The 23348-nt window shown below is 51.9% G+C and overlaps 1 protein-coding gene across 7 annotated transcripts in view; it reads left to right on the top strand.

The window, feature by feature from the left end:
• PDPK1 (3-phosphoinositide dependent protein kinase 1) overlaps window positions 1–23348 on the top strand; it is an 86271-nt gene that overhangs the window by 45106 nt on the left and 17817 nt on the right. For all 7 annotated transcript variants that reach the window (XM_040459347.1, XM_040459346.1, XM_040459345.1 and 4 more), the window contains 8 exons: window positions 1835–1877; window positions 2147–2284; window positions 5341–5485; window positions 6239–6336; window positions 16127–16202; window positions 19818–19886; window positions 20097–20193; window positions 21666–21839. In XM_040459347.1, coding sequence (XP_040315281.1) covers window positions 1835–1877; window positions 2147–2284; window positions 5341–5485; window positions 6239–6336; window positions 16127–16202; window positions 19818–19886; window positions 20097–20193; window positions 21666–21839 — 840 coding nt within the window. The remainder of the gene's footprint in view (window positions 1–1834; window positions 1878–2146; window positions 2285–5340; window positions 5486–6238; window positions 6337–16126; window positions 16203–19817; window positions 19887–20096; window positions 20194–21665; window positions 21840–23348) is intronic.

Genomic DNA, 23348 nt, shown 5'->3' with positions numbered 1-23348 from the left:
CTGGCACTGTTGGGAGTCCTGTAGCCTGGCTCTCAAATTATATGTGCTACCCTCAGGTATTCCTCATCACTCCTGAAATAGAGACCTCTTAAAATTAGATTTCCAGGGGAGGGTGGAGGACAAGGGGCAGTTCCCAGGCTGGGCAGGATCTGCTCTTGGCCGAGCCTGGCCCTGGAGAGTAGAGAGGCCTGGCCTGCTGCTGCCTGGCCCCCTGGGGATGATCTTGATGTCCACATTAGCCCTGCTGTCAGCCCGGAGGGCCGTGGGGGCATGCGTCATGCCTTGTTCTCTGGAAGAGGGATACTTCCTGCCTTGTGCCCATAAGGAGGCCTGCATGTGAAATGTTGAATTCACACAACAGAAGGATTTCATAAATAGCTCCTTCAGAAAGGGTCCCGTTAATTGTTAGTACTAATAGTTTCTTCTTGCTCTTTTCTACTAGGTAGCTAGTACATGCTCCTGTGAAGAGATTTAACATTTCATAAACACATAACGTAAGGAGAGGGGTCTTTCCCCAACCCCTCCCCAACACCCCCAGCGCCTGAGAACAGTCCACACAGGTACATTCCTCCAGAAAGATCTTTGAGATCTTTCCACTTGAGCACATACAATCTAACCCTGTTCTCCTTAATAACTACAGGGCGTTTCACACAGTGCTCTCCCAGCATCACTTCTGGTGCGTCTGCCGGAGAATACTGTAGGATGATCCCGGCCCATGGCCTCCTGAATTTCTCCCAGGATTTGGGCAGGTTTCCCTCTGCTCTCTGGTCCTCGGGCCATGTCTCTGTGCAGGCCTCTTAGAGGCACCTGCCTCAGCTGGCCGGGGTGGGTGGAGGCTGCCTCAGTTTCCCAGCAGACAGGCCTCACTGGACCTGTGGGAGTTGGTGCCCAGGTTGTGCTCAGAGGCTGCTTGTGTAGAACTATCTTTTCCACGTTATGCTGTGCCCTCTTGGTTCTCTGCCCTGAAGTGGTGGTTGAGTACAAGACTTAGGTGTGCTACTGAGAGAAACCAGCCTGGGGTGTGACTGTACCCTTCCAGGAGACGCTCCCTGTGGGCCACTCGTGGTTTAGCTTCCTGTGCCCTTGATGGTAGGATAGTGTTTACAGTACCTGAGAGGGGCATCAAGAGAAATGTATGATAACAGTTACTTGAAAAAGCCCAAATTCAGGGCAGAATGAACAATGAACATATACTGAGAATATATTCTTTAAATTATTTAAAAGACTTTTTTTTACATTCATTTTTGAGCGACAGAGAGAGAGTGCGAATGGGGGAGGGGCAGAGAGAGAGAGGGAGACACAGAATCCGAAGCAGGCTCCAGGCTCTGAACTGTCAGCACAGAGCCCAACGTGGGGCTTGAACCCATGAACCACGAGATCCTGACCTTAGCCAAAGTCGGATGCTTAACTGACTGAGCTATGCAGGTGCCCCTCTTAAAATTATTTTTTAAGGGAATTCCCAGGACTCACTTCTAGAGGTATTATTTGCTGCTGCTTTCTGCTATTTGTGAGGGTTACATTAGTCTAAGATGTTCCTGAATGTGTACTTCATGGCACTAGGGGAACTTAGCAGCTGATCAAGAACCTTCTGAAAGCAGTTGGTTGATATATGCGTTTGCTGTTTATTAGAACATATTCACCTTGTTGTTAACATCCATTGTATTTGTTAGCACAGGACCAGATGTGTTTTAATGTAATTTCAAATATTTCAATGTAATTTCATGGTGGGGGCGTGTTAGCCCATTCTGTCGGCTGCAGGGTGACTTGTGAGACTCACTGCCCTGGTTCATTGAGTGAGTTTTCTCTCCTCTTTCCCCTTTTCTTCCGAAACCAGGTTGTCCTGGCCCGAGAACTGGCAACCTCAAGGGAATACGCTAGTAAGTACTAAGTCCAGTGGGCCGCGCATCTGGGATGCGGGGCGGGGTGCCTGCAGGCACATGGCCACCTGGCTGCCCGGTGCCTGGAGGTTCTGTGCTCATTTCAGGGTCAGGCACTTGTGGTCTTAGAGACCACGGAGCCAGTGGGTATGTTCTGTGAAAAACTTTAATTTGTTCCAGTTACCTTTATGAGTTTTGTTTCTAGTGTGCTGTTGTGTTTTGTTTTCACCGCTATCAATTGTAATAACTTGCTTCTCTCTTACTTTAAGTTAAAATTCTAGAGAAACGTCACATTATCAAAGAGAACAAGGTCCCGTATGTAACCAGAGAGAGAGACGTGATGTCACGCCTGGATCACCCGTTCTTTGTTAAACTTTACTTCACATTTCAGGATGATGAAAAGCTGTGTATCCTTTGAACAGTCGCACCTGAAATCGCACCAGTGACCCCGTGCTATTTTGGAGTCATGACCCCAGTGTGTATTTTCACAAGTCATCCCTCCTTGGACAGGACAAGCAAGGGTGGCATATTCTAAGTACAAAGGAATTCACATCACTTTCCTGTGGGAGCCCCTGGGATTGCTGACGTTCACTGAAGTGGAATGTACTTCACGGGAGATCAGCACAAACTTTTTTGAGGTTTTTTTGTTGATAAGCTTTGTATCTAAAGGATTGTTACTGTTTTAACCCTGTGGTTGCTAGATATTTATTCAAAGGCATTCCCTTATTCCTTGGAATTCCGTCAAGTCTCTTCTCAAGGCAGGGAAGTGAGAGAGAGGAAGAAGGATCTCGGACCTCCAGGGCCCCTCACTGCTCTCTTTGGCCCAGGGCTGTGGGGTTTGTTTGGAATGCACGTCTTTACCAGGCTTAACCCCCAAGTGCGAAGTCCAGGGAGTAACCGCAGGGACCCAAACTCTTTCCCCTCCCCAGGCCCTCTCCTCTCCCCCTCCCCATGGACCCTCCCCAGTCTGCTGTGGCCTGTGGATGGCTGTGATCCCCCAGTGCCTCTGGCTCTCAGGCAGGGCTGTCACACCCTGCTGATTGTTTCCTCTCAGGGCCTTTCCTGCTCCCTGACTTCTCTAATCCCTGGGGCAATGTTTTTCTTTCCCCCTTCTTTTACCTCTGCTTAGGGAGCAGGGAGGTAGGGCACCATGTTGGGGGGGGGGCACGACCGTGTTGTCTAGCTTGTCCCAGGGTCTGCCCATCATGGGGCCTGGCTGGCCAGTTTCTCCTCACTCCACGGACTTTTCCTGTAGTTTTTCCCAACCAGGACTTCCTCGGCCCCTATGTGTCCCAGTGACTCTTGTCCTCAGTCCCAGCAGATGCTCTTGGTTTCTGTTCCACTGAGAGAAGGAGGCTGTCAAATGTAGTTGCTTCAGGACTTGTTCGGGCTTAAACCTCAGTCTTGACATTAGCTCTTTCCCTCCTGCCCTCCGGTCTCCTCAGCTGCCTGGCGCTAAAGCTGGTCCGTGTGAGGGCTTGGCTGTTCCGTTCCCCCCCACACACACACCCTGCCCCGGGCTTTCCCCTTTCTTCTTTCTACACAGACTCTTCTGGGTTGAAGCTTTGCTCTATCCCTGTCTCCCTTCGACACCATTTTCTGGCTCCTTCAACTGTCAGCTGAACTTGTCCTTTTGTTGAGAAGTTCTTGTTGAGTGCCAGGTGATGGGGGTATGCCGGTCAAGAAGGGAAGCGCTCCCGGAGCTTGCATTCTGTGCAGGAGTTAGCACACGCTGATGATGGGCGCCCATGTGGTATGTGTTGAGGGAACAAAGGTAGTAAGGGCCCGGTGAGAGGGCGCCGGAAGGTGCTGCTTTTGTAGCCTGCTGGTCTGAGGGGACCCATGGACTTTGGCCCGAGTCCTGGGCGTAGCAAGGGCAGGAGCATGTCTGTGCAGGTGGGGTGAAAAGGCTGGGCAGGGGCAGCTCCTCCTCCCTCAGAGGCCTGGCGAGAATAGCAGATTTTCTTCCAAGTGTGCGGGGAGCCTGGAGAGGCTAGAGCAGAGCAGCTGTTTGCCGTGACCGTGGCCGGCGCTGCACTGTGAAGGTTTTTGCAGGTGAGCCGGGCGAGGGGCAGTGTGGTCAGGGTGGCTTCCGGGCGTGAGGCCTCAGAGTCGGGGTGCGCAGGGTTGCTGTAGGTGAGCTGGAAGAGTCTGAGGGAGAGGCTAGGCTGGGAGTGTGTGTGGTGTTGGCATTCGACGCATCTGTAGGTGCCGGCTGCTGCTGGGCGGCTGCCAGCAGAGCTCCGTGAAGAGTCAGGGCAGCTCACAAACTGAGGGTCGGGGGGGGGGGGGGTAGGAGGGGTGTCGGCAGGCTGGTCGGCCCCCCACAGCGTGCTCAGCAGGGGAGAGTTCCGAGGCCTGAGCCCAAGTCACCCCCACACAGAGAGTGGCACATGGGGTGTTGCCAGTGAGCAGAGAGGCAGACCCCCCAGGGCCCCAGGGTTTCTGGGGTAGGGGTGCTTGGCAGCCAGACCAGATGCTGCCGACTGGTCCAGTACCTGGGGCTCGGGCCCGACCTGTGGTTTGGCTCCTGTGCAGGTTGTTCTGGGGGTGAGGAGGCGGTTTCAAGAGAGAGAGGTGAGGCTGTCCAGGCAGGACACACATGCACACTGGGCTCTTCCCAGTGGTTCCGTCTTCAGGGGAGCAGTGACCTGGTCTAGTACCAACGGGCTGCTGCGGTGGGGAGAGGGCTTTCTGTTGGTTCGTTTAGGGGCGTCACCCCTGTCCCCAGCACTCTGAAAGTGGCATTTCTTTATGAAACACGTTGCTTTATATGTGGAAAGGAGCTTGCATTTGAGAAACCGTTACATGAGTTGACTCTTAGCACACCGTGGAAAGCAGTGGGTGCCCAGTAAGTGTGTGCCTGTCGTGATGCAGGTTTGGAGGCTCTGTTATGACAGAGGGCCCTTTCCCCTGGCTGCAAAGAGGCATTTGTGCCACGGGCTCTGCCGTCTCTGGTGGCTTCCCTTCACTGAGCCCATGGGTGTTTTGTGGAGATGGTGGGGTCCAGAAGTGGCAGTCGGAATGAGGGATGGGTGTCTTTGTGTTCTTGGTGAGAAACCCATGCTGGGGCCTGTTTGTGGAGCTGGGGCCAGGGATTCCTGTCACACCCAGCAGCTGTGTGTATGATCATGCCATGGTCCGACTTGAAGAGGGACAGCTGTCTTAGGACACAGGTACCTTCAGTTTTCATTAATGAAAAATATTCTAGGACGCCTGGGTGGTTTGGTTGGTAAAGCATCTGACTCTTGATTTCGGATCAGGTTGCAATCTTGCAGTCATGAGATTGAGCCCTGAATCAGGCTCCACGCTGAATGTGGAGCCTGCTTGGGATTCTGTCTCTCTCTCTCTGCCCCTCCCCCGTCCCCAAGTAAATAAATGAAACTTAAGAAATTCCTATTGGGCTGTAAGGTTAGTTTAAAAGAATGACTTTTGCACTCTTCCTTAACTACGTAATATTTAGACTTTGGTCTTAGTTATGCCAAAAATGGAGAACTACTTAAATACATTCGCAAAATTGGCTCATTCGATGAGACGTGCACCCGGTTTTACACGGCCGAGATGGTGTCGGCTCTGGAGTACTTGCATGGCAAGGGCATCATTCACAGGTACCATGCCAGGGGCCTGTGGGCTTTGCTCCCCAGGCCCCAGGGTCAGCTCTGCTTTATTTTCTGGAGTGGTGGGAGGCCTCCTTGTGAGATCTAAGAAGTTGATGAGACTTCCCAGGTGATGTTGGTCAGATGTCTTTGCTGGGTGGGTGGGTGGCCTTCCCAGCCATCCTGACTGGGTGTTTTATTTCCTGCTTAATAGCTTTTGTGTGTACTTATTTCTGATCTTATTTTCCATGACTTTCTGACATTGTCAAATTAAAAGCGTTCATACGAGCTCTTTTTGTTGTGGTTACTGATCGTTTTTCTATTGTGGTAAAAGACATATAACAGAATTTATCATTTTAACTCTTTTTTCTGGTTTCATTGAGAAATAACGAACAACATTCGTCACTGTGTAAATCAAAGGTGTACAACAGGATGGTTGACTAAAATATATTGTGAAATGATGACCACAGTAGGTTTCAAAGATCTTCCTTTTATGGGCTAAAAATGATGGGTTACACTTTAATAAAAAGTTTATTGAAAATGATAGATGTACTTTTGAAGTGATGTAATTTGAAGGTACTCATTAAGTGCAGTTAATATTTGTTCATTGTGAACTTTTTAAAAAGACTCGCATTCTTGGTTGTCGGTCCATAAAGGTTATAAGCGTTAATCAGTCCATTTTGTTTTCAGTGAAAAATTGTAAAGTGTGTAGTAGCATAACTGTTTAAATATTTCACCTCAAATGTAAAAAATCTGCTTTCACAGGGACCTGAAACCAGAAAACATTTTGTTAAATGAAGACATGCACATCCAGATCACAGATTTTGGAACAGCGAAAGTCTTATCCCCGGAGAGTAAACAAGGTGTGTGAGTGCTCTGTTTCCAGCAGGTCCTGGCTCAGTGCTTGAGATCAAAAACAACTTCTTAGAAATGTGTTGTGTTGTACTGTCTTCATTGTTAGTGACATGTTTGTAACACCTGTGCTGTTGTAAGATAGTTGCTGAAGCTTTCACATGGGAAGGCCCTGCCTCACGTAGTGGCTCTCGCTGGAGGTCTGGGCGGTTTTGTCTGGTCTGGACTGTGGGGGGAGACGACTAGGTTTCTAGGCCTGTGGTTGGTCTGCCTGGCCTTGAGTAGGGGGTGCTGGGTTGCCAGCCACTCTGCATGTTGTCGTCCCAGGTCTTTGTGAGCACCTGCAAGTGTCCACTGGGGCTCACCGCTCCGAGTCCTGGAAGATGCCATGGTGCTTTGTTCCTTCCTGGTCTTCTGAGCAGGGGTGTGGAGTTGGTGGGATCAGCTCCCGGCTCTTCCCGTGGCACTGTGGCTTGTAACTGTGAGAGCACGGTCTCCGTCCCAGTGCCCACCATCTGCCTGTCTTCCCATCTCCTCTGTGTAGCTGCCAGTGGTGGCCCAGGCAAGCCATCCCAGTCACTGTTTGTTTAGGGTGATTCCCGGTGCCAGGTTATGTATTGTGACCACTCCATCACCTGAAGACGAGTTGCTGACAGTACAGTGGGCCTTGAGTGTCTTAGCTAGCCAGTGGGGACCTTGAAATTAAGCAGGGACCTTGAAAATGAACCTTGAGTCAGGACAAGTGTAACTGACAGAGCCACCCTGGCCCGAGAGGCTAGGGCAGTGTGCTCAGCTCTGCCAGGCCCTGTGGGGCCCCGTGAGAGGGCCGTGATGGACGGGCTGGGGAGCGGCCGGAGCAGGTGCGACTGCTGGGGTCGTTGGCGGAAGGGAGATTCAGATGGAAACCTCCGCTTTGTTGCAGCGGCCCTCCTGTGGAGGAGGGGAGCCGCGAGCTCCATGCCACAGCGCGAGCAGCTCGGCTTCCGAGGAGCCCTGCGGCTCAGCCAGGCAGGTCTGCTCCGCCTCAGATCGGACTGAGGCCTGCTTGGCGACCACACGTAGGGCAGCTGCTGGGCTGATGTCTGGGGTCCCCTCCTCCTGGCTGCGCCTGCCTGGGCCTCGGGAGGTTCTGTTCCACAGTGTGCCTTCTGTTTCCTTTCTTGGTGTTTTTGCAGCCCCATGTTTTCAAACTCAGTGTTGGGAAGATGTTTGCGCAGACTCTCATTGAATCGCCAAGACTGCATCTCAGATTTGGGACCTTCTTCGAGAATCTTAAAGCACCACCCTTTTGGGGCTGAAACAGAACTCACAATCAAGGAAGATACTCTTGTCTCTTGACAAATTTTAGTCCTGGTGCCACTCACCTTCTTTTTGCAGCTCCCTGTCCCTCCTTCCCACCTTGGAGAGGTTCTCTGGGCACTTGTGAGATGCCCCAAAACCTTGATCCACCTGACTCATCGCTGTTGCACAGGAACATTGTGTCGGCCGGCGGTCGTGTTTTGTGGACGTGGTATAACCCATGACCGTAGGCGTGGCCCATGACACACACGAGCCAAGCAGGAACTGCCATGGCCCCAAACGTCCTTGTCCCGTCGTCATGTGTCACTTCCCATGAGACAAGTCACCGTCCGCCATGGGGCTCCCCCTGTCAGCCTTGGGAGCCAGCCACCTCGGGGTCTGTGCTATCTGTTTTTCCTTTGTCCATTTGCCTCACAACCTGATATTTGGCACAAGCTAGTCCTGGTACCTTATAGCCATTTTAAAAAATGGGATGAATTTAAATGCATTGGAGAAATAAGCCTGCATTTCTTCTTTCTGGGAGTAGAAGTGTAGACGTCCTTACGTTTTAAATCAGGGACAGTTGCTTGTATGTATAGATGAGTTGGCTTTTTCCCACCCTTCTAGAGGAAGAGGGAAAACGTGTAACTATGTGAATGATTGGTTTTAGTGACTTGCTCTCGTTTTCTGTTTCAAGTAGTTCAGGCTCTTAGAATTTATTCTTGCATTAGCTTTTTTTTTAAACCTTTGTGCAGAGATGATTTCCATAAAACATCTTAGGCTTCCAGAGAGCAAGCGTTGGTGGAGACACGGCCCAGGTTCCTTAACTGTCCTGTGAGCATGTTCTACCCTCCTAGAAGAGGCAGGTTGTCTCTTCACAGACCTCTGTCCCAGTGGGTTGTCCCTCTGTCTCTCCCTTATTGCTTCCTGTGGCATCCTAGTGGCCTTGTGACTGTAAGGAGCAGGATAGGAAACAGCAGGGCAGCTGTTGAGGGTATGTGGGATTGATGAGGACTTTATGGCACAGAGGACTTGTGACTTCTAACCAAGCTCCCACAGACATGTCTGGGCAGAGGCAACTTAATCATGCAGAGCAAGCCCCTTGTCTGTGGCTGTGTCACTGGCTTTTGTTGTCTTTGGTAGAGACTTGGGGAGCTTGGGATGCCATAGAGGTTTGGACTTGGGGTTTGTGTCTAGAAACTCATGTCGTGAGCTGTGTAGGCCTTTCTGGTATGCGGCCAGGTATGGAGGTTCCACTCGCCAAACAGGAGGGGAGGTCTGGCAGGTGTGCAGTGGGAGATGACCAGAGACGGGTTGGAGGGGGAGGCTACAGAGCCGAAGTCACTTCTGTCACTCACTCCAGCTGTACTTTCTGTGGAGGGCCATCATCCAGACCCTCAGAGCGGCATCAGATCCCCCCCCACCCGGTGTGCTGTGGACTCTAGAACCTGCCCCAGCATTTCTGCCTCGCCCCCACTGTAGTGTGGGCAGGACAGCCCCACCCACCACAAAAGAAGAGTTCACATGATAGAGGGGAAAGTCAAGTCCCTATACTTATACCAGCATATATAACTCTTAACATCAGAAATGGTTTACTCTCGTCTTCTCAACATTGGTATTTGTTTAGTCATAGCTATGATACATGGAGTTTTTGATTTGTTTTGTTTTACTTAAATTTTTTAAATGTTTATTTTTGAGAGAGCGAGTGCAGCACAAGCGAGCCACAAGCAGGGGAGGGGCAGAGAGAGAAGGAGACACAGAATCTGAAGCAGGCTCCGGGCTCTGAGCTGTCAGGATAGAGCCCAGTGTGGGGCTTGAGCCCACGAAGTGTGAGATCGTGACCTAAGACGAAGTCGGACGCTTCACCGACTGAGCCACCCAAGCACGCCCCAAAACATGATTTACCCCTACCTCACACCATAATACACAAAAGTTAGCTCTGAAGTGAACTTGAATGTAGACTCTAGAAGCTGAGACTCTGAGAGGAGGCATAGCGTAAATCTCCATGACCATGAGTTAGGCAGGGAGCGCTTTCTTAGATATGGTATCCGGAGCACGGGCAGCACAAGGAACATAGACTGAATCCAGTTGGGAAACTTGTGCCATGATGCCATTCAGAAAGCGAAGCAGGAAAAAACATTTTCAAAACATGTATGTGGTAAGGGACTTAGCCCAGAGTGCCTGAAGAACTCATAAGACAAGAAGTAAAATGAAATTGGGGCCCCTGGGTGGCTCAGTTGTTTGAGCGTCCGACTCTTGGGTTTCAGCTCAGGTTGTAGTCTCATGGTTTCAGGAGTTTGACCCCTGTGTTGGGCCCCGCGCTGACAGAGTGGAGCCTGCTTGGGATTCTCTCTCGGCCCCTCCCCTGCTCCCCGCTGTCCTCTCAAAATAAGTAAATAAACTTTAAAAGAGAAAAAGAAAATACATTAAAAATGTAGAAGCAGGCAAAGGGTCTGAATAGACATTTCTCCAAAGAAGACAAAGCAAATGGCCAATAAACACATGAAAAGGTGCTAAGTGTCATTAGGGAAATGCAAATGAAAACCACACTGAATACCACTTCACATCTTCTAGGATGGCTGTGATCAAAAGGAGAGACAATGAGGCACCTGGGTGGCTCAGGTCATGATCTCTGGGTTCAGTTTGGTCAGTTTGGTCCGGTTTGGTTTGTGAGTTCGAGTGAGCCCATCAGGCTCCTTTCTGTCAGCGTAGAGCCCGCTTTGGATCCCTTCCCCCCTCCACCCCCGTCGCTCATGCGCACACATGCTGGCGCGCGCTCTCAAGGGTAAGCATTAAAAAAAAAGAAATAGGACAGACGGTGATATCAGGCATTAGCAAGGGTGTGGAGGAATGGAAACCCTGTGCTGTGCAGGTGGGAATGTCAAATGGTACGGTCACTTTGAAAAAAGGCTGGCAGTTCCTCAGAACGTTAAGCGTCGTCCCTTGTAAGTGAGCAGTTCTTCTCGCAGATGTATCTGAGCGCTGTGGAGACGTGTCCACAGAAGCACTGTACAGGAGTGCTCATAGCAGCTTTATGTACGATAGCCAGACAGTGGAGACAACTCAGGTGCCCGGCGTGCACATGGGTAAAGAGGATTCGTCTTAAAGAGGAGTGGGGTTCTGGTCCACACTAGCATCGATGGAGTAGGACGCGTTGTGCTGAGTGAACGCCGGCTGGGGTCGGGGTGGGGTCGGCGTGGGGGGTGTCTTTCCATTTAGGTCTTGTAATTTCTTTCCAAAGTCTGTCTTAGTTTTTGGTGTACAGGCTTTCCTCTTTTTTTTTTTAGTAAATTTATTCCTAAGTATTTTATTTTGGAGTCTATCGTAAGTGGAATTGTTTTCTGAATTTTACCTTCACATTGTTTGTTGCAAGCGTGTAGAAATACATTTGCTTTTGTGCTCTCACCTTGCGTCCTGCAGCCTGGCTGGATCTGTTAGTTGTAACTGTTTTGTAGTGAATTCTCAGAACTTTCTACATAGAAGATCAGGCCGTCTGTGATTCGAGATACTTTTTCCTTTTTCCTTTCCACTCCGGATGCCTTTTATCTCTTGTTGCCTGACGGGCCTGGCAGAACTTCCAGGACGATGTCGAATGGAATTGACCATCCTTGTCTTGTTCCTGATCTTCCGGGAGAAGCTTCAGTCTTTGACCATCGAGGCTGATGATAGACGCCTTGACTATCAGGAGGTTCCTTTCTCTTCTTACTTTGTGATGTATTTTTGTCATGAAGGAGTGTTGAATTTTTATTAGATGTTTTTTCTGAATCTACTGAGATATCATGTGGATTTTGTTCTTTATTCTAATGATATGTAATATATTGGGTTTTTTGGGTTTTTTTGGTTTTTTTTTTTTTAGCGTTTTTATTTATTTTTGAGAGAGAGACAGAGACAGAGTGTGAGTGGGAGAAGACAGAGAGAGGGAGACACAGAATCTGAAACAGGCTCCAGGCTCTGAGCTGTCAGCACAGAGCCCGATGCGGGGCTCGAACTTGTGAACTGCGAGATCATGACCTGAGCCGAGGTCAGACGCTCAACTGACTGGGCCCCCCATGCGCCCCTGAGTGAATTTTGTATGTTGATCCACCCTTGCATTCCTGGGATAAATGGCACTCGGTCGTGGTGCGTACTCCTGTTGATGTGTTGCTATATTCAGTTTGCTCATCTTTTGTCCAAGAGGGAAGCCTCTCTTGGGGAGTGTGTGTGCTTGCTTCACTTGGGGGCTTATGAGTAAGACACTGTAGTTCTTTACTCTCAGCTTTGCAGAGAGGGTGGGTGTCCTCTGACCTCAGGAACACTCCCTGGGGCTTGTCCTTCCTCACAGGCACTTCTGAGTCTGAGGTGGTGGCCAGAGTGTTTGACGGCCTGGGATGCTGGTCACTTTGCTTGAATCACTTTCAGGGTAGAGACAGCAGCACAGCCCAAGACCCTCTTCTTTACCCTGACCCTGTGGCCCACTTTTAGTGGGTTAGTGGTGTGGAATAGGCAGCTTTCTGACTAACGGTGGCTTTCTGGGCCTGGTTTTCCAATAGGTGGAGCAGTTTGGCCTTCGGTTAATCTCTGAGCCACTGGGGGAGGTAACCAGATTCTCTCTGCGCTTCTCATGCTCTCTTGGGGGTTCTTACCCTCGTGTCACACACGGAAGTCGGCTCTCGTGAAGCTGGGGAGGAGAAAGTGGCTGATTTTCACCAACCTTTCAGTGAAATTGAATGTTTCCTTTAATTACGAAGGTGGGCAACAGGTTGTCACAGAGTCTTGCTCTGTTGTGTGTGTTCCTCGATGCTTCCGAGTTCCTGCGTTGTTAGACCTGATGGGCCTCATGACCTACCGCTCTGATACAGAGAGCCTGGCATCATTGTGGCACGCTTTCACTACCCCAGTATTTTGACACTTTGGTCATTTATAGTCCTATTTTATTGTATGCCTTTCAAACGTTTTTCTGAGGGCAGTCCTGTCCAGAGGCCTCCTTCATCTCAGGACTAGAGGAGAGCTCCTTTCCAAGGGGGTGATTTCACACCTCTCCAGGGACTTGGAGTCCCGCCTTCAAGAAGATGGGCACAGGCTCCTGGTAATAGGGAGCAGCAGGTGTCACGGGAGACTAGCAGATCCAGGCCCAGAGACTGTAAAACAGCAACACAGTCCTAATTACATCATGAGTCACTGAAGCCTAGCCATGGGCGGGGGTGGGGATGGTATAGACCCTTTTAGACTTTATTTTGGGCATCATGTAGCTATTTAGAGGCACAAACGTCTCTAAACGTTCGGGGCTGGAACTCACAAACTGTTAAGGTCATGACCTAAGCCAAAATCAAGAGCGGGATGGACGCTTAAACTACTGAGCCACGCAGGTGCCCCACTATGTACTGTTTTGATAGCTGGATTTAATTTACTTAATTATGCATCACGGACATCTTTCCATACAAAAATACATTTCCAGAACTTTTCAATAGCAGCATTAACAAAAGACAAATGACAGAAGCCGCACATGACTCCTATGCAGGATGGGAGCACACGAGAGGCAGTGAAGTACCAGGCAGGGTTCCCAGGGCCATTGCGTTGCGTGTGGTCCTGCTGTCACTGCCGGATCTGTCCTGAGGCTCGGGTGCCAGGAGTGGAACTGCTGGGTCAGAGCGCAAGCCTGTGCTCTCTGGATTTTGATGCTTATTGGAAAACTGCTCCCCTGAAAATTACACCATTCCGTATCGCCACCGGTAGCACGGTGAGTGTGTGTCTCCTCAAATCCTTGCCAACACTGTGTATTTCCTTTTGTGCCTTTGCTGATCTGATAGGCTTTTGTGTGTTCGTTTGCATTTCTTTGATTCACTGCATCATTGAATGGATTCATTTGGTTTTGGTTCTCAGTTTCTTTTTTTTCCTCATATGAATCACCTCATTGTTCTTGGCAGTATCTCTTGGGGTCCTGGCAGGATGCAAATGTGGCTGCGGAGTCTCTACAGGAAAACAACTTAATGAGGGGACCAGTTACAGAGAGCAGGGCCGAGGAAGCAACAGGGCTGGGTCTCCTCGATGGGACCGTGAGCCCCTCTGCTCCCCGGGTGGAGGTGGGGCAGGTGGGGGGGTGTCCAGGGCCCAGGGAAACCACTTTGGTGGATAAGGGTGAGGCAGGAGGACCAGCTTCAGGTAGGCTCTCACACTCTCCTCGCCTCCCTCTGGGGCTCCTGCTGGCTCCAGGGCTTCAGTACTCGGGAGGACGGGGGCCATATATGAGGATAAACGGGGAAGAGCCAGCACGTTGGCTTTGTCTCTCTTCCTCCTGGGCGTCTGCCCTTGGAGGCCTTTGGACCAACAGTCAGGAAGTCCCCCATGGCAAGCGCCTCCAGCTCTGAGGCAGCCCCAGGGATGGTGAGCAGGATGTGATGGCCACCATGACCAATGGGCCTCTCAGTCCAGATGACCATATGCTGCATTGGTGTGGCCAGGGGCCCTGGTTTCTTTTTGCATTTTAATTCGGGTATTGTGTTGCTTATAGCCATATACCATCAAGAATTTTGTAGACATGCCAAACATAGGTCTGGTGTGTTTTGTCCTAGGTAGCTGTAACCCCCAATCGCTTCTGTGTCAGGACCAGGCTGAGGTGCCCAGTACAGAGCCTTGTGGTCAGTGCAGAAGAAGAAGGTTGCTTCCCCTGGACCTAACATAGAGCAGAGTAGGCGATTTTGAGAAAGAAAGACGAAGGCACTTTCAGCTGATCTTCCTTCCCCAGCTCCCCCTCCTCCAGAATTTTCCAGAACCTAGCTGGCTGCTCCTGCTCTATCTTGGTCTGTGTTTTTGGAGGATAGGAGGGTGCGGTCCCAGTGAGGCTGTACAGAGGGCACTCAAGATCTGGGCTCTTTGGGGGCTGGAGGATTCCTGCTTTTTGGTGCTCTGTGGTTTTTAGCTGCACCCCTGGCATCTGGCCATTAGGTGACAGTAGCCCCCCCTTCCCTCTCCTCTGTGGTGTCTGCCAGAAATGTCTCCAGACATTGCCAGACATCCCTTGGGGGCCCACATGTCCCCATGTGACAACCCCGAATAGAGCACTTGGGGCCCTCATCAGTAAACCCACCCAGCAGGACCCTGCACGGGGTGGTCACTGCTCTGTGTGTCACCTGGTTTCAGAAGGGGCCTGGCCAACTAGAGACCATTTGGTGGTAGGTGTGTTGGTGTGAGGTTTTACCTCTCAGGTTGGTTCAGGGAGATGTGTCCTTAGGGACAAATACTTTCTGGTGTGGATCACTGAAGATACTGAGAAAAAGAACTGCTTGATCTGCAGAGGGGTCAGGCTTGGTCACACAGCTTATTTGTCCAGAACAAAATGATGTTCGACTGTGGTGTTGTGTCTCTTGTCTGCCATGGGGTGCCAGGCTAGGAGACGGGGCCGTGCTGGAACGTGCTGCAGGGAAAGGTGGTCTCCTCCCTGGGCCTGTCCGAGCAGCACCACGGCCTTGCCAGCAGCCGTCCAGTGCTGGGTACAGAGTGCCATTGATGTGGGGCCAGTGTGGGAGGTAGTGGCAAAGCAGGTGACGGCAGGTGAGGTGGGGGCATCTCCAGGGAACCGTTGGAAGGGTTGCAGCATTGCATGCGCTCCCGAGGGAAGTGTTTTGCTCTCAGACGGTGGGCACCTCTCGTGCGGGAATCCCGGTCCTGTGTCTGTTGGTCACGGGGAAAGGCCAAGTGGCCGCACGGTCTCCGATGTCAGAGGACACCCCGTGGGGGTGCCTCCGGAGCAACGTGGTGGCGTGGGCAGACTTGCGCCCTCGGCGCTGCTTGGTCAGGGCCACTCAGCTGCTGATGAGCCCCCGAGGTCCTTGGGAGCCACTGGGGTGACACAGGTATCGGGACATCCTGTTTGGTGGTGAGCGGGTCTAGAGGCTCCTGCTGCCACTGAGCCTCTGAGTCTGTGGGCGAACCTGGTGATCCTTGTGTTGCACAGTTCTAGAGGCGGTACTGGCAGCAGTGGGGTATCGAGAAGCTTCCCTGGCCGGGACTCCCAGGTCTTATTCCACCTGCAACCCCTAGCTTCCCTGAGCTGTTGGTTAAGGAGGCCTGTGGCCTTCAGGGGACCGGTCCTTTCCCACGTGTACGTGTGTCCCATCTGTGCCTGCCGTGTGCCTGGGTCTGTTTGAGGCACCATTCGTGGACCAAACGGACAAGCCCTCTCTCTTCGAGACGCTGCCAGCTGACACCGCCGGGTCAGTGAGAGGTGCCCAGAGAACGTGCGCCATGGTGGTCTGGAGGGGCTGCCCTGGTGGCCAGGGCTGCTGTCACAGAGCAAGTGACCTTTGAGCCGGCCTTGGACGGAGAGTCCAAGAAGGAAGGGGGTTTGAGGGGAGGGCCCTGGACAAGTAGGCTCTTGGGACTGTTTAGTCTGATTCCACGTGACCAGGGGGCCAGTACTGGGACAGATCCCCACTTAGGCCCACGTGAACCACGACATCCTGATGGATGAACGTCCAGGGTGCAGCGTCGATGACAAATGCTTTGTGTCTCAGCGTGACCTTTCTCCCTTTTCCCTCCTCTCATCAGCCAGGGCCAACTCGTTTGTAGGAACAGCCCAGTATGTGTCTCCAGAGCTGCTCACAGAGAAATCGGCCTGTAAAAGGTAACCCGCTTTCATCTGATCCAGAATATTCTCTTTTCTCTACAGTGGCTATTAACGTATGTTTTTTCATATGAAGTTAATTAGTTAAGAGAGTGCCTTTTATGGCCTTTGATAACCAACCTCTGTGCTGCTTTATTGTTACACAATACACTTCCCGGGACCATTGTTGCTTTATGCTTTGATATTTGATCTTGTTCCTTCAGAAGCAACTATTCAGTGGGGGAAAGTGGGGCCGGGAGGTCCACATTCCTAGCTGTGTCCCTGAGCCTTGGGGTCCTTAGTGCTGCCAGTGGCCTGACTCTGCGGACCGTGGGAAGAGGCCCAGAAGGCATCGTGTGGGGGGAGGCGGTTTCCTGGCCGGGGCACAGCCAGCGTGAGCCATCCCTCCCCAGTGCTCGGAACTGGGTCGGGCCCAGGCAGGGGCTTGAGTTTTGAGTATCAGAAGTGCACGAGTGAGGCTCTGCTCACAAGGAGCAGAGGTGCAGTGGGAGAGAGGGGGTGGGGTGCCGTTGGTCAGGAGCAGGGAGAAGCTGGGGGGCTCTCTTGGGTGGGCCTGAGGCGGCAGTGGCGTCTGGGGTCTCAGTTTGGAGAGCACTTCCAGATGATAGGTTGTGTGGCTGCAGCTTCTCCCTGGATCCTCACTGCGGCCACGCCATCAGTGTCCCGTAATGGCCATGAGGGGCCCCTTTGCTAGAAAGACGGCACTGTCAGAGGCGGCAGAGGGGTGAGTGGTTCTGGGGGTGGCCCTGTGTTTCTGAGCGTGACCGCTTGTTAGGAACTCTTGAGGGGTGGAGCCCCAGGGCTCACATGCTGCCGGTGGGCATCTTAGCAGTCTCCTGGTTCTTTGTTTTTGTTTTAATTCAGTCAGCACATTCTGAGCTTTTACCCCATGTAGGGCAGAGCCTCTTAGCTGAGGCGGTTCTGCCCCCTGGAGCGTGTTTGACCGCGTGTGGACGGTTCCGTGTCACAGCCTGGCAGGAGCGAGGAAGGAGTGCTAGTGGCGTCCAGTGGGTGGACACTCCCCAGCATCGTGCGGTGCGGTGATGGCCCCACAGCAAGAATGAGTCGGCCCCTGGTGTCCCCCGCGCAGAGGCTGAGAAACCCTCTAGGTGGTGGATGCTGGTGGCCAGGTTCTCAAAGCCGAGGTCGCTGCTGCCTGAGGACTAGCTTGTCCTCGATTTGGGGCACTTAGGATGAAGCAGCCCTTTAGTGCCGATGGGGGAAGGTGTCTGGGTTCTACCGGGAGAGATCAGGAAGACACCGTGGCCGCCTTCTGTGTGGAAACTGGAAGGACGGTGTCTGCCCACATTCGCTTGCCTGCCATTTAAACTGTCTTCGGTGGGTGTCCCGGCCGCGGGGAGAGTGCTGTGAGGGAGACGTTGTTGAGCATCTTTTTATGCTTTTAAACGTTTAAGTTGTGTGGTATTTATTCATAAATAGTTAATAGTTTTCTGATTCTAAAAGTGACACCTTCGTATTGTAAAGAACTCTTAGAAAACGTGGAGAATAAAAGACCGGGAACACTCATAGTCTGCATCCTGCTTATGGACACCAGATAGTGATCTGGCGCGTCCTTCCAGTTAGTTATTTCTGCCTGTCTTCTGTGTGTTCGTGTGACTTCTCTTCAACTGGAGTCCTGCTAAATGACCAGGTTTGAGCCCTGCTCCTTGAGATCATGGAGCAGACACCTCCCCACATCACTGAAATCGTCTGCGGACGTCTCACAGCCGTGTGCTTCCGGCATGTGCATCTGACGGAGCTCATTGAGCTCTTCCGCTTTTATTGGACTCAGAGGTGCTTTTCATTTATTTGGACAATCTGGCGTGTCTGCCAGGTGCGGCACATCCTGTGTCCGGGAGGAAGGGTGCTCCTGCCCCTTGTCTGCCAGGGGGCACCAGGGCTGCCCCACGTTCCTCTTTGTGGATTTCAGGAAGTGGAATGACTTGGTCTAACTTCGTATTTTAAGATCCTTGGTGCATATTGCTTTCCAGAAATTTTACCCTGCCTTCCCCCTTGAGTTTTTATTCTATTCAAAAACCACTTTAAATGGTAAGATAGCCGCTGGTGTCGAACACTCAGATGAATCACAGAGGCGAGGGGAGCCCAGGGGCCGGCTCTGTTGGGTGTCCCGCTTCCTAGAGATGACGTCTGGCCCGCAGCCCTGCACCTCGTCTCTGGCCGCTGCCTCCCACCACTGGGCCGATGCTTTTCTGTTGCGTTTGTTTTGTGTGGATCCCCATTTGACCTAAATGGTAGAGAAAACCAAGCGTAAAATCTAGTTACTGGGTAGAATATAGATTCATTTTATAAACGTTCTTCATCCATATGTTGTGCCCCAGATTTCTGATTTGTTGTACTTTTTAACCCATGTCAAGTGCCTTCCACCTGCACTCTACAGCCCCATCTTCTGAATGCCAGGCTGCAGCCTCCCCCAGAAGCTGGCTGTACCCAGCAACCCATGAGCCCTCGTAGGTCTAGGACTGGACGACTGGACGGGGAGGCAGCTGGCGGGGGGGGGGTGGTATATTGCATCTGGATGCTTCTGAAGTGTTGAGCTGGGAATAGAATGCAGAACTTTCAGGGGAAATAAAATATGCAAAGTAGATCTCAGACACTGAGCAGAGGGCGTGAACGGGGTGGGAAATGGGCGGCAACATCACGGGCAAGGAGCGCACCTCCTTCAGGGTCTGTCCCTGCCACCTGGCTCTGGAAACAACTTAGGGAATTTTAGAACTGTTTCGTTTTAATTTTTTTGTTTATTAAAAAAACATCTTTAATGTTTACTTATTTTGAGAGAGAGGTAGAGCATGAGCTGGGGAAGGGCAGAGAGAGAGGGAGACACAGAATCCAAAGCAGGCTCCAGGCTCTGAGCTGTAGGCACAGAACCTGATGCGGGGCTCGAACTCATGAAATGTGAGATCGTGACCCGAGCTGAAGTCTGATGCTTAACCGACTGAGCTACCCAGGTGCCCCAGAACGGTTTCTTTTTCAGTGTGTAATCAGAGTGTTTTTAAAGGAGGGGCAGGGCTCTTCACAGCAAGGTCAGGAACGGAAACAGTTAAACGTTGCTTTGTGCACATCCTGTAGTTTGTCTGATTTGGCTCCTTGGCACACGTGAGCTTGCGTCTGTGTCCCGGAGGTAAACTCTAAGTGAGTTATGAGAGAATCTGAGTTTATTCCCAGTTGTACCAACCTGTGGTGACCGGGGCGCGAGCCACCTTCCCTCCCCCTGCATTAGAAGAAGGTGCCTTTCCGTCAGTGTTCGTGTTTCCTGTGGTCAGGAATGGCCTCTCCTCCCTCCTCAGGACCACGTTGGCCCTGTGAGGAAGTAGGTAGCCCCCACCAGATGTGGTGGGTCTGTGGGGATGGCTGCATGGCCTGGCCCAGTAGTGCCTGCTGTGTGTGGGGTCCTCTGAGCCCGGGTCCCCAGGGAGGCCCCCCCCCAAGAAGGGTTCCGAGCAGGTTCCCACCCTCACGCTGACCTGGTTTTAACGGAGAGAAGTAGATCAGAGACCGAAATAGGGTGGTATGAGCCGATAGGGCAGAAGTGAACTGTGCTTCTCACTGAAATTTTACAGATGTCCTTCTTCTGTGTTTTTCCCCCCTCCCTTAAAGTTCGGACCTTTGGGCTCTCGGATGTATAATATATCAGCTTGTGGCAGGACTGCCGCCTTTTCGAGCGGGGTAAGACCACTCACCGCCCCCTGAAACCATTGTAGCAGCTGACAGCGAGGTGGGAGGGGGCGGCCCTCAAGGCCGGGCCAGGGTAGAGGGGACTTCCGCGTGGTCCTTCAATGACCACAGTGTCTCTGTAGGGAGAGAGGGTGACTGCTGTCCTGGGAAAGGGGAGGTTTGTGTGCTCTGTGCAAAGTGATGGTTTTTCTTGTTTTACAGAAATGAATATCTTATATTTCAGAAGATCATTAAGCTGGAGTATGACTTTCCTGAAAAATTCTTCCCTAAGGCAAGAGACCTTGTGGAAAAACTTTTGGTAAATGTTTTGAATTTTTTCTGGTAAGATGATCTGATGGCCACATGCTGAGTCCTTCTGAACTTGTGGTCACAGGAGCTTTACTGCAGGTCCCTGTGTTTAACAAAAGGAGGTCTTGGGATTGATAATGATTATAGATAGATTTGTATCTTCTGTCTCGTGTCTATAAGCCCTTTTTAATTTGCAAATGGCTGATTCTTTAATAAGACAGGAGATGATTGTATCATTTTGCTTGTGCTCGTCAACGTACATGGCACTTAAAATTACTCGTTGCTGGAGCAGCTGGGTGTATTCCAGCGGCATGTGGCTGCAAACGTTAGTGACATCTGTGGATGTCAACTTTAACATCTGCCACCTGAAGCTCTTAAAGATCACCTCAGGTACTATAGCAGAGGTAGGCAGATGTACCCGGGAAAAGGACGTGTGATTGTTCTAGAGCCTGCAGGGTCCCTGCCCTGGTGTGCATGGGCACTAGACCTTCCCTTCCCTTTCCTTGGCCTTGGGGAGCTGGGTCAGCGCATCTCCGCCTGCCCCTCCTGTGCCATCCGCGGCGGCGTGTTGTTGCTCTGTGGGTCCAGGGGCGTGAGGCTGGGTCTGGGAGGTGGCGGCTGTGGAGCCCTCGGAGATGAAGCGTGGGCGGGAGAACACAGCATTCTGTTCCTGGTCTCTGATACCTCACCGTCAAGACGGATTCTGGGTGTCTTTGTTACGAGAGCCAGTGTGTTCATTTGGCTCTTGTTGTGGGATTTTTAATTGTGTATCTTAAAGAACACTTGTTGGGGCGCCTGGGTGGCTCAGTCGGTTGAGCGGCCGACTTCGGCTCAGGTCATGATCTCGCGGTCCGTGAGTTCGAGCCCCGCGTCGGGCTCTGTGCTGACAGCTCAGAGCCTGGATCCTGTTTGAGATTCTGTGTCTCCCTCTCTCTGACCCTCCCCCATTCATGCTTTGTCTCTCTCTGTCTCAAAAATAAACGTTAAAAAAAAAAAAAAGAACTTTTTTTTTTTTTTTTTAAGGTTTTTTTTTGGGGGATAGAGACAGAGCGAGGGAGGGGCAGAGAGAGAGAGGGAGATGCAGAATCCGAAGCAGGCTCCAGGCTCTGAGCTGTCAGCACAGAGCCGGACACGGGGCTTGAACCCACAAACTGTGAGATCATGACCTGAGCTGAAGTCGATGCTTAACCGACTGAGCCACCCAGGCGCCCCAGGAACACTTGTTATTCGTTAAGTTCTGATTTATTTTCACCTGTGCCGGGGGGTGGGGAGGGATAGAGGCTGGAGAGAGAAGCCGCCCAGGGGGTGAATCCGCCGTCCACCCCCCACCCCCCCGGCGCTCTGTGGGGTGGTGGCAGGGCGGGGCGGGCCGTGGGGCCTTCTGTGGCCAGAGATGGGAATTGGGAAGAGTGTGCCGAAAGAATTTGTCGGTCAGGATTAGTCTTTGTTCCGCACACTGACTCGTTTTGACTTCTGTTTCAGGTTTTAGATGCCACGAAGCGATTAGGCTGCGAGGAAATGGGAGGGTACGGCCCTCTGCAGGCTCACCCCTTCTTCGAGTCCATCTCGTGGGAAAACCTGCAGCATCAGACGCCTCCAAAGCTCACCGCTTACCTGCCGGCCATGTCGGAAGATGACGAGGACTGCTACGGGAATGTAAGCCGGTGGCACGCACGCAGTGTCCGGGTGTGGGGGGTGTGTGTGTGTGTGTCCGTGCGTCTGTGTGGTGTGTGTCTATGTGTGTCTGTGTGTGTGTGTGTGGGGGTGTGCTTCTGTGTCTGGTGTCGGGGGAGTACGTGTGTGTCAGGAACAGCCCAGCTGAGGGGAATCGCACGTGCTGTGCTGTGTGCAGTTGTGCCGTGGGCCCTGGGAGTCCAGCCTGTGGGGTGCACGGCTGGAGGGGAAGCCAGCCTTGACCTGTTGGTGGTTGAACACTTGGTGGCCAGGGTCGGAGTTTCTCCCCAGTGCTGGGGCCGAGGAGACTCCCGCCTGCACATCTGCCGGAGGGTGAGGGCAGTCTCCTTTTCTTATTTCCTATCGTTAATTTTCGCCCGGGCTATTCACATCAGAGCCCGGTGTTGGGGCAGGGAGACGGTAGCAGTGGGACCAGTACCCTGCACACCGTCCCCCTTGGCTTGGGGGTGCTGAGTCTCCCGGTAGGCTTCTGTCTTCGGCTTTTGGCTGGTATCTTTATAATCGGGTGTCTACAGACGTTCTGGAATACTTCACTTTCCGAGAGAAGCCCAGGATGCTCCTGCTTTGAACTTTTTGGAGACATGGCATTCAGGATGGACATTGGTCACTGTTGGCTTTTAGTGCCTGGGAGAAGCAGGGGTCTTAAGTATACTTTGTTCTTTGAGCTTCTCTTCTGGAGGGTGTGAAACACGGGAGGGGGCAGAGGAGTGCAGTGAGCCACAGGGCACCTGTCTTGCACCTTGGGTGACCAGCTCACCGACAGTCCTGTGCTCCCTCCTCACCCTTTACTGTGGTCCTTGTATTTAAATAGGATTTCACGTGTTTCTGTTCTCACCGATCATCCATTCTCATTGTTTAGCTTCTGTTGTTGTGGCTTATCCTAACCAGTGACCACATATCGAGTTCTCCTTTATTTGATTGGCGGACTCTAGATTTTATCTAAAAGTCACCCAGAGCTTAGTCAAAAGTACTACTTGTATCATCTCTCAGAGACTGAATTTCTTCTCTTACTTACTGTTGTAAATAAAACATCACCCTTTTGTTATCCTCAAGTATCCTTTGTGCCCAGACTTGAGGGGAGCCAGATGTGGGAAGCTCTCTAAGGTGGCCTCAGTTGTCCGCAGCCTCCATGTGTGCAGACTGCAGGGGACTCAGCCCCAGGACTCTGCCCCTGGCCTGACGTCTTGCTCGAACCATGGCCGGTCGGAGTGGGTTGGGGTCTCCAGTGCCTATGGCAGGGGTGTCCCAGGGAAGCGGTGTGCCCTCCGCACCAGCTCTGAAGCAGCTGTACGTGCCGTGACTGGCTCAGATCTCAGTGCCCGGGGCGCTCCGCTTTCTGGGGCTGTGTGTGCGCACACCCTGGAGTGTCCGGTGCACGCCCTCTGCTGTTTCATCGCATTCACTGTGTTGAGAGCCCTGGCTTCTCGGTACTCGAGTGTTACCATCTTAAAACCAGCTCCGTTTGTTAAT

This window comes from Herpailurus yagouaroundi, unplaced genomic scaffold (genome assembly GCF_014898765.1).
Source record: "Herpailurus yagouaroundi ecotype Mexico unplaced genomic scaffold, PumYag 222, whole genome shotgun sequence".
NCBI lineage: Eukaryota > Metazoa > Chordata > Mammalia > Carnivora > Felidae > Herpailurus > Herpailurus yagouaroundi.
Note: the sequence above shows the minus strand (reverse complement) of the source record. Positions and strands in the feature narration are given on the sequence as shown.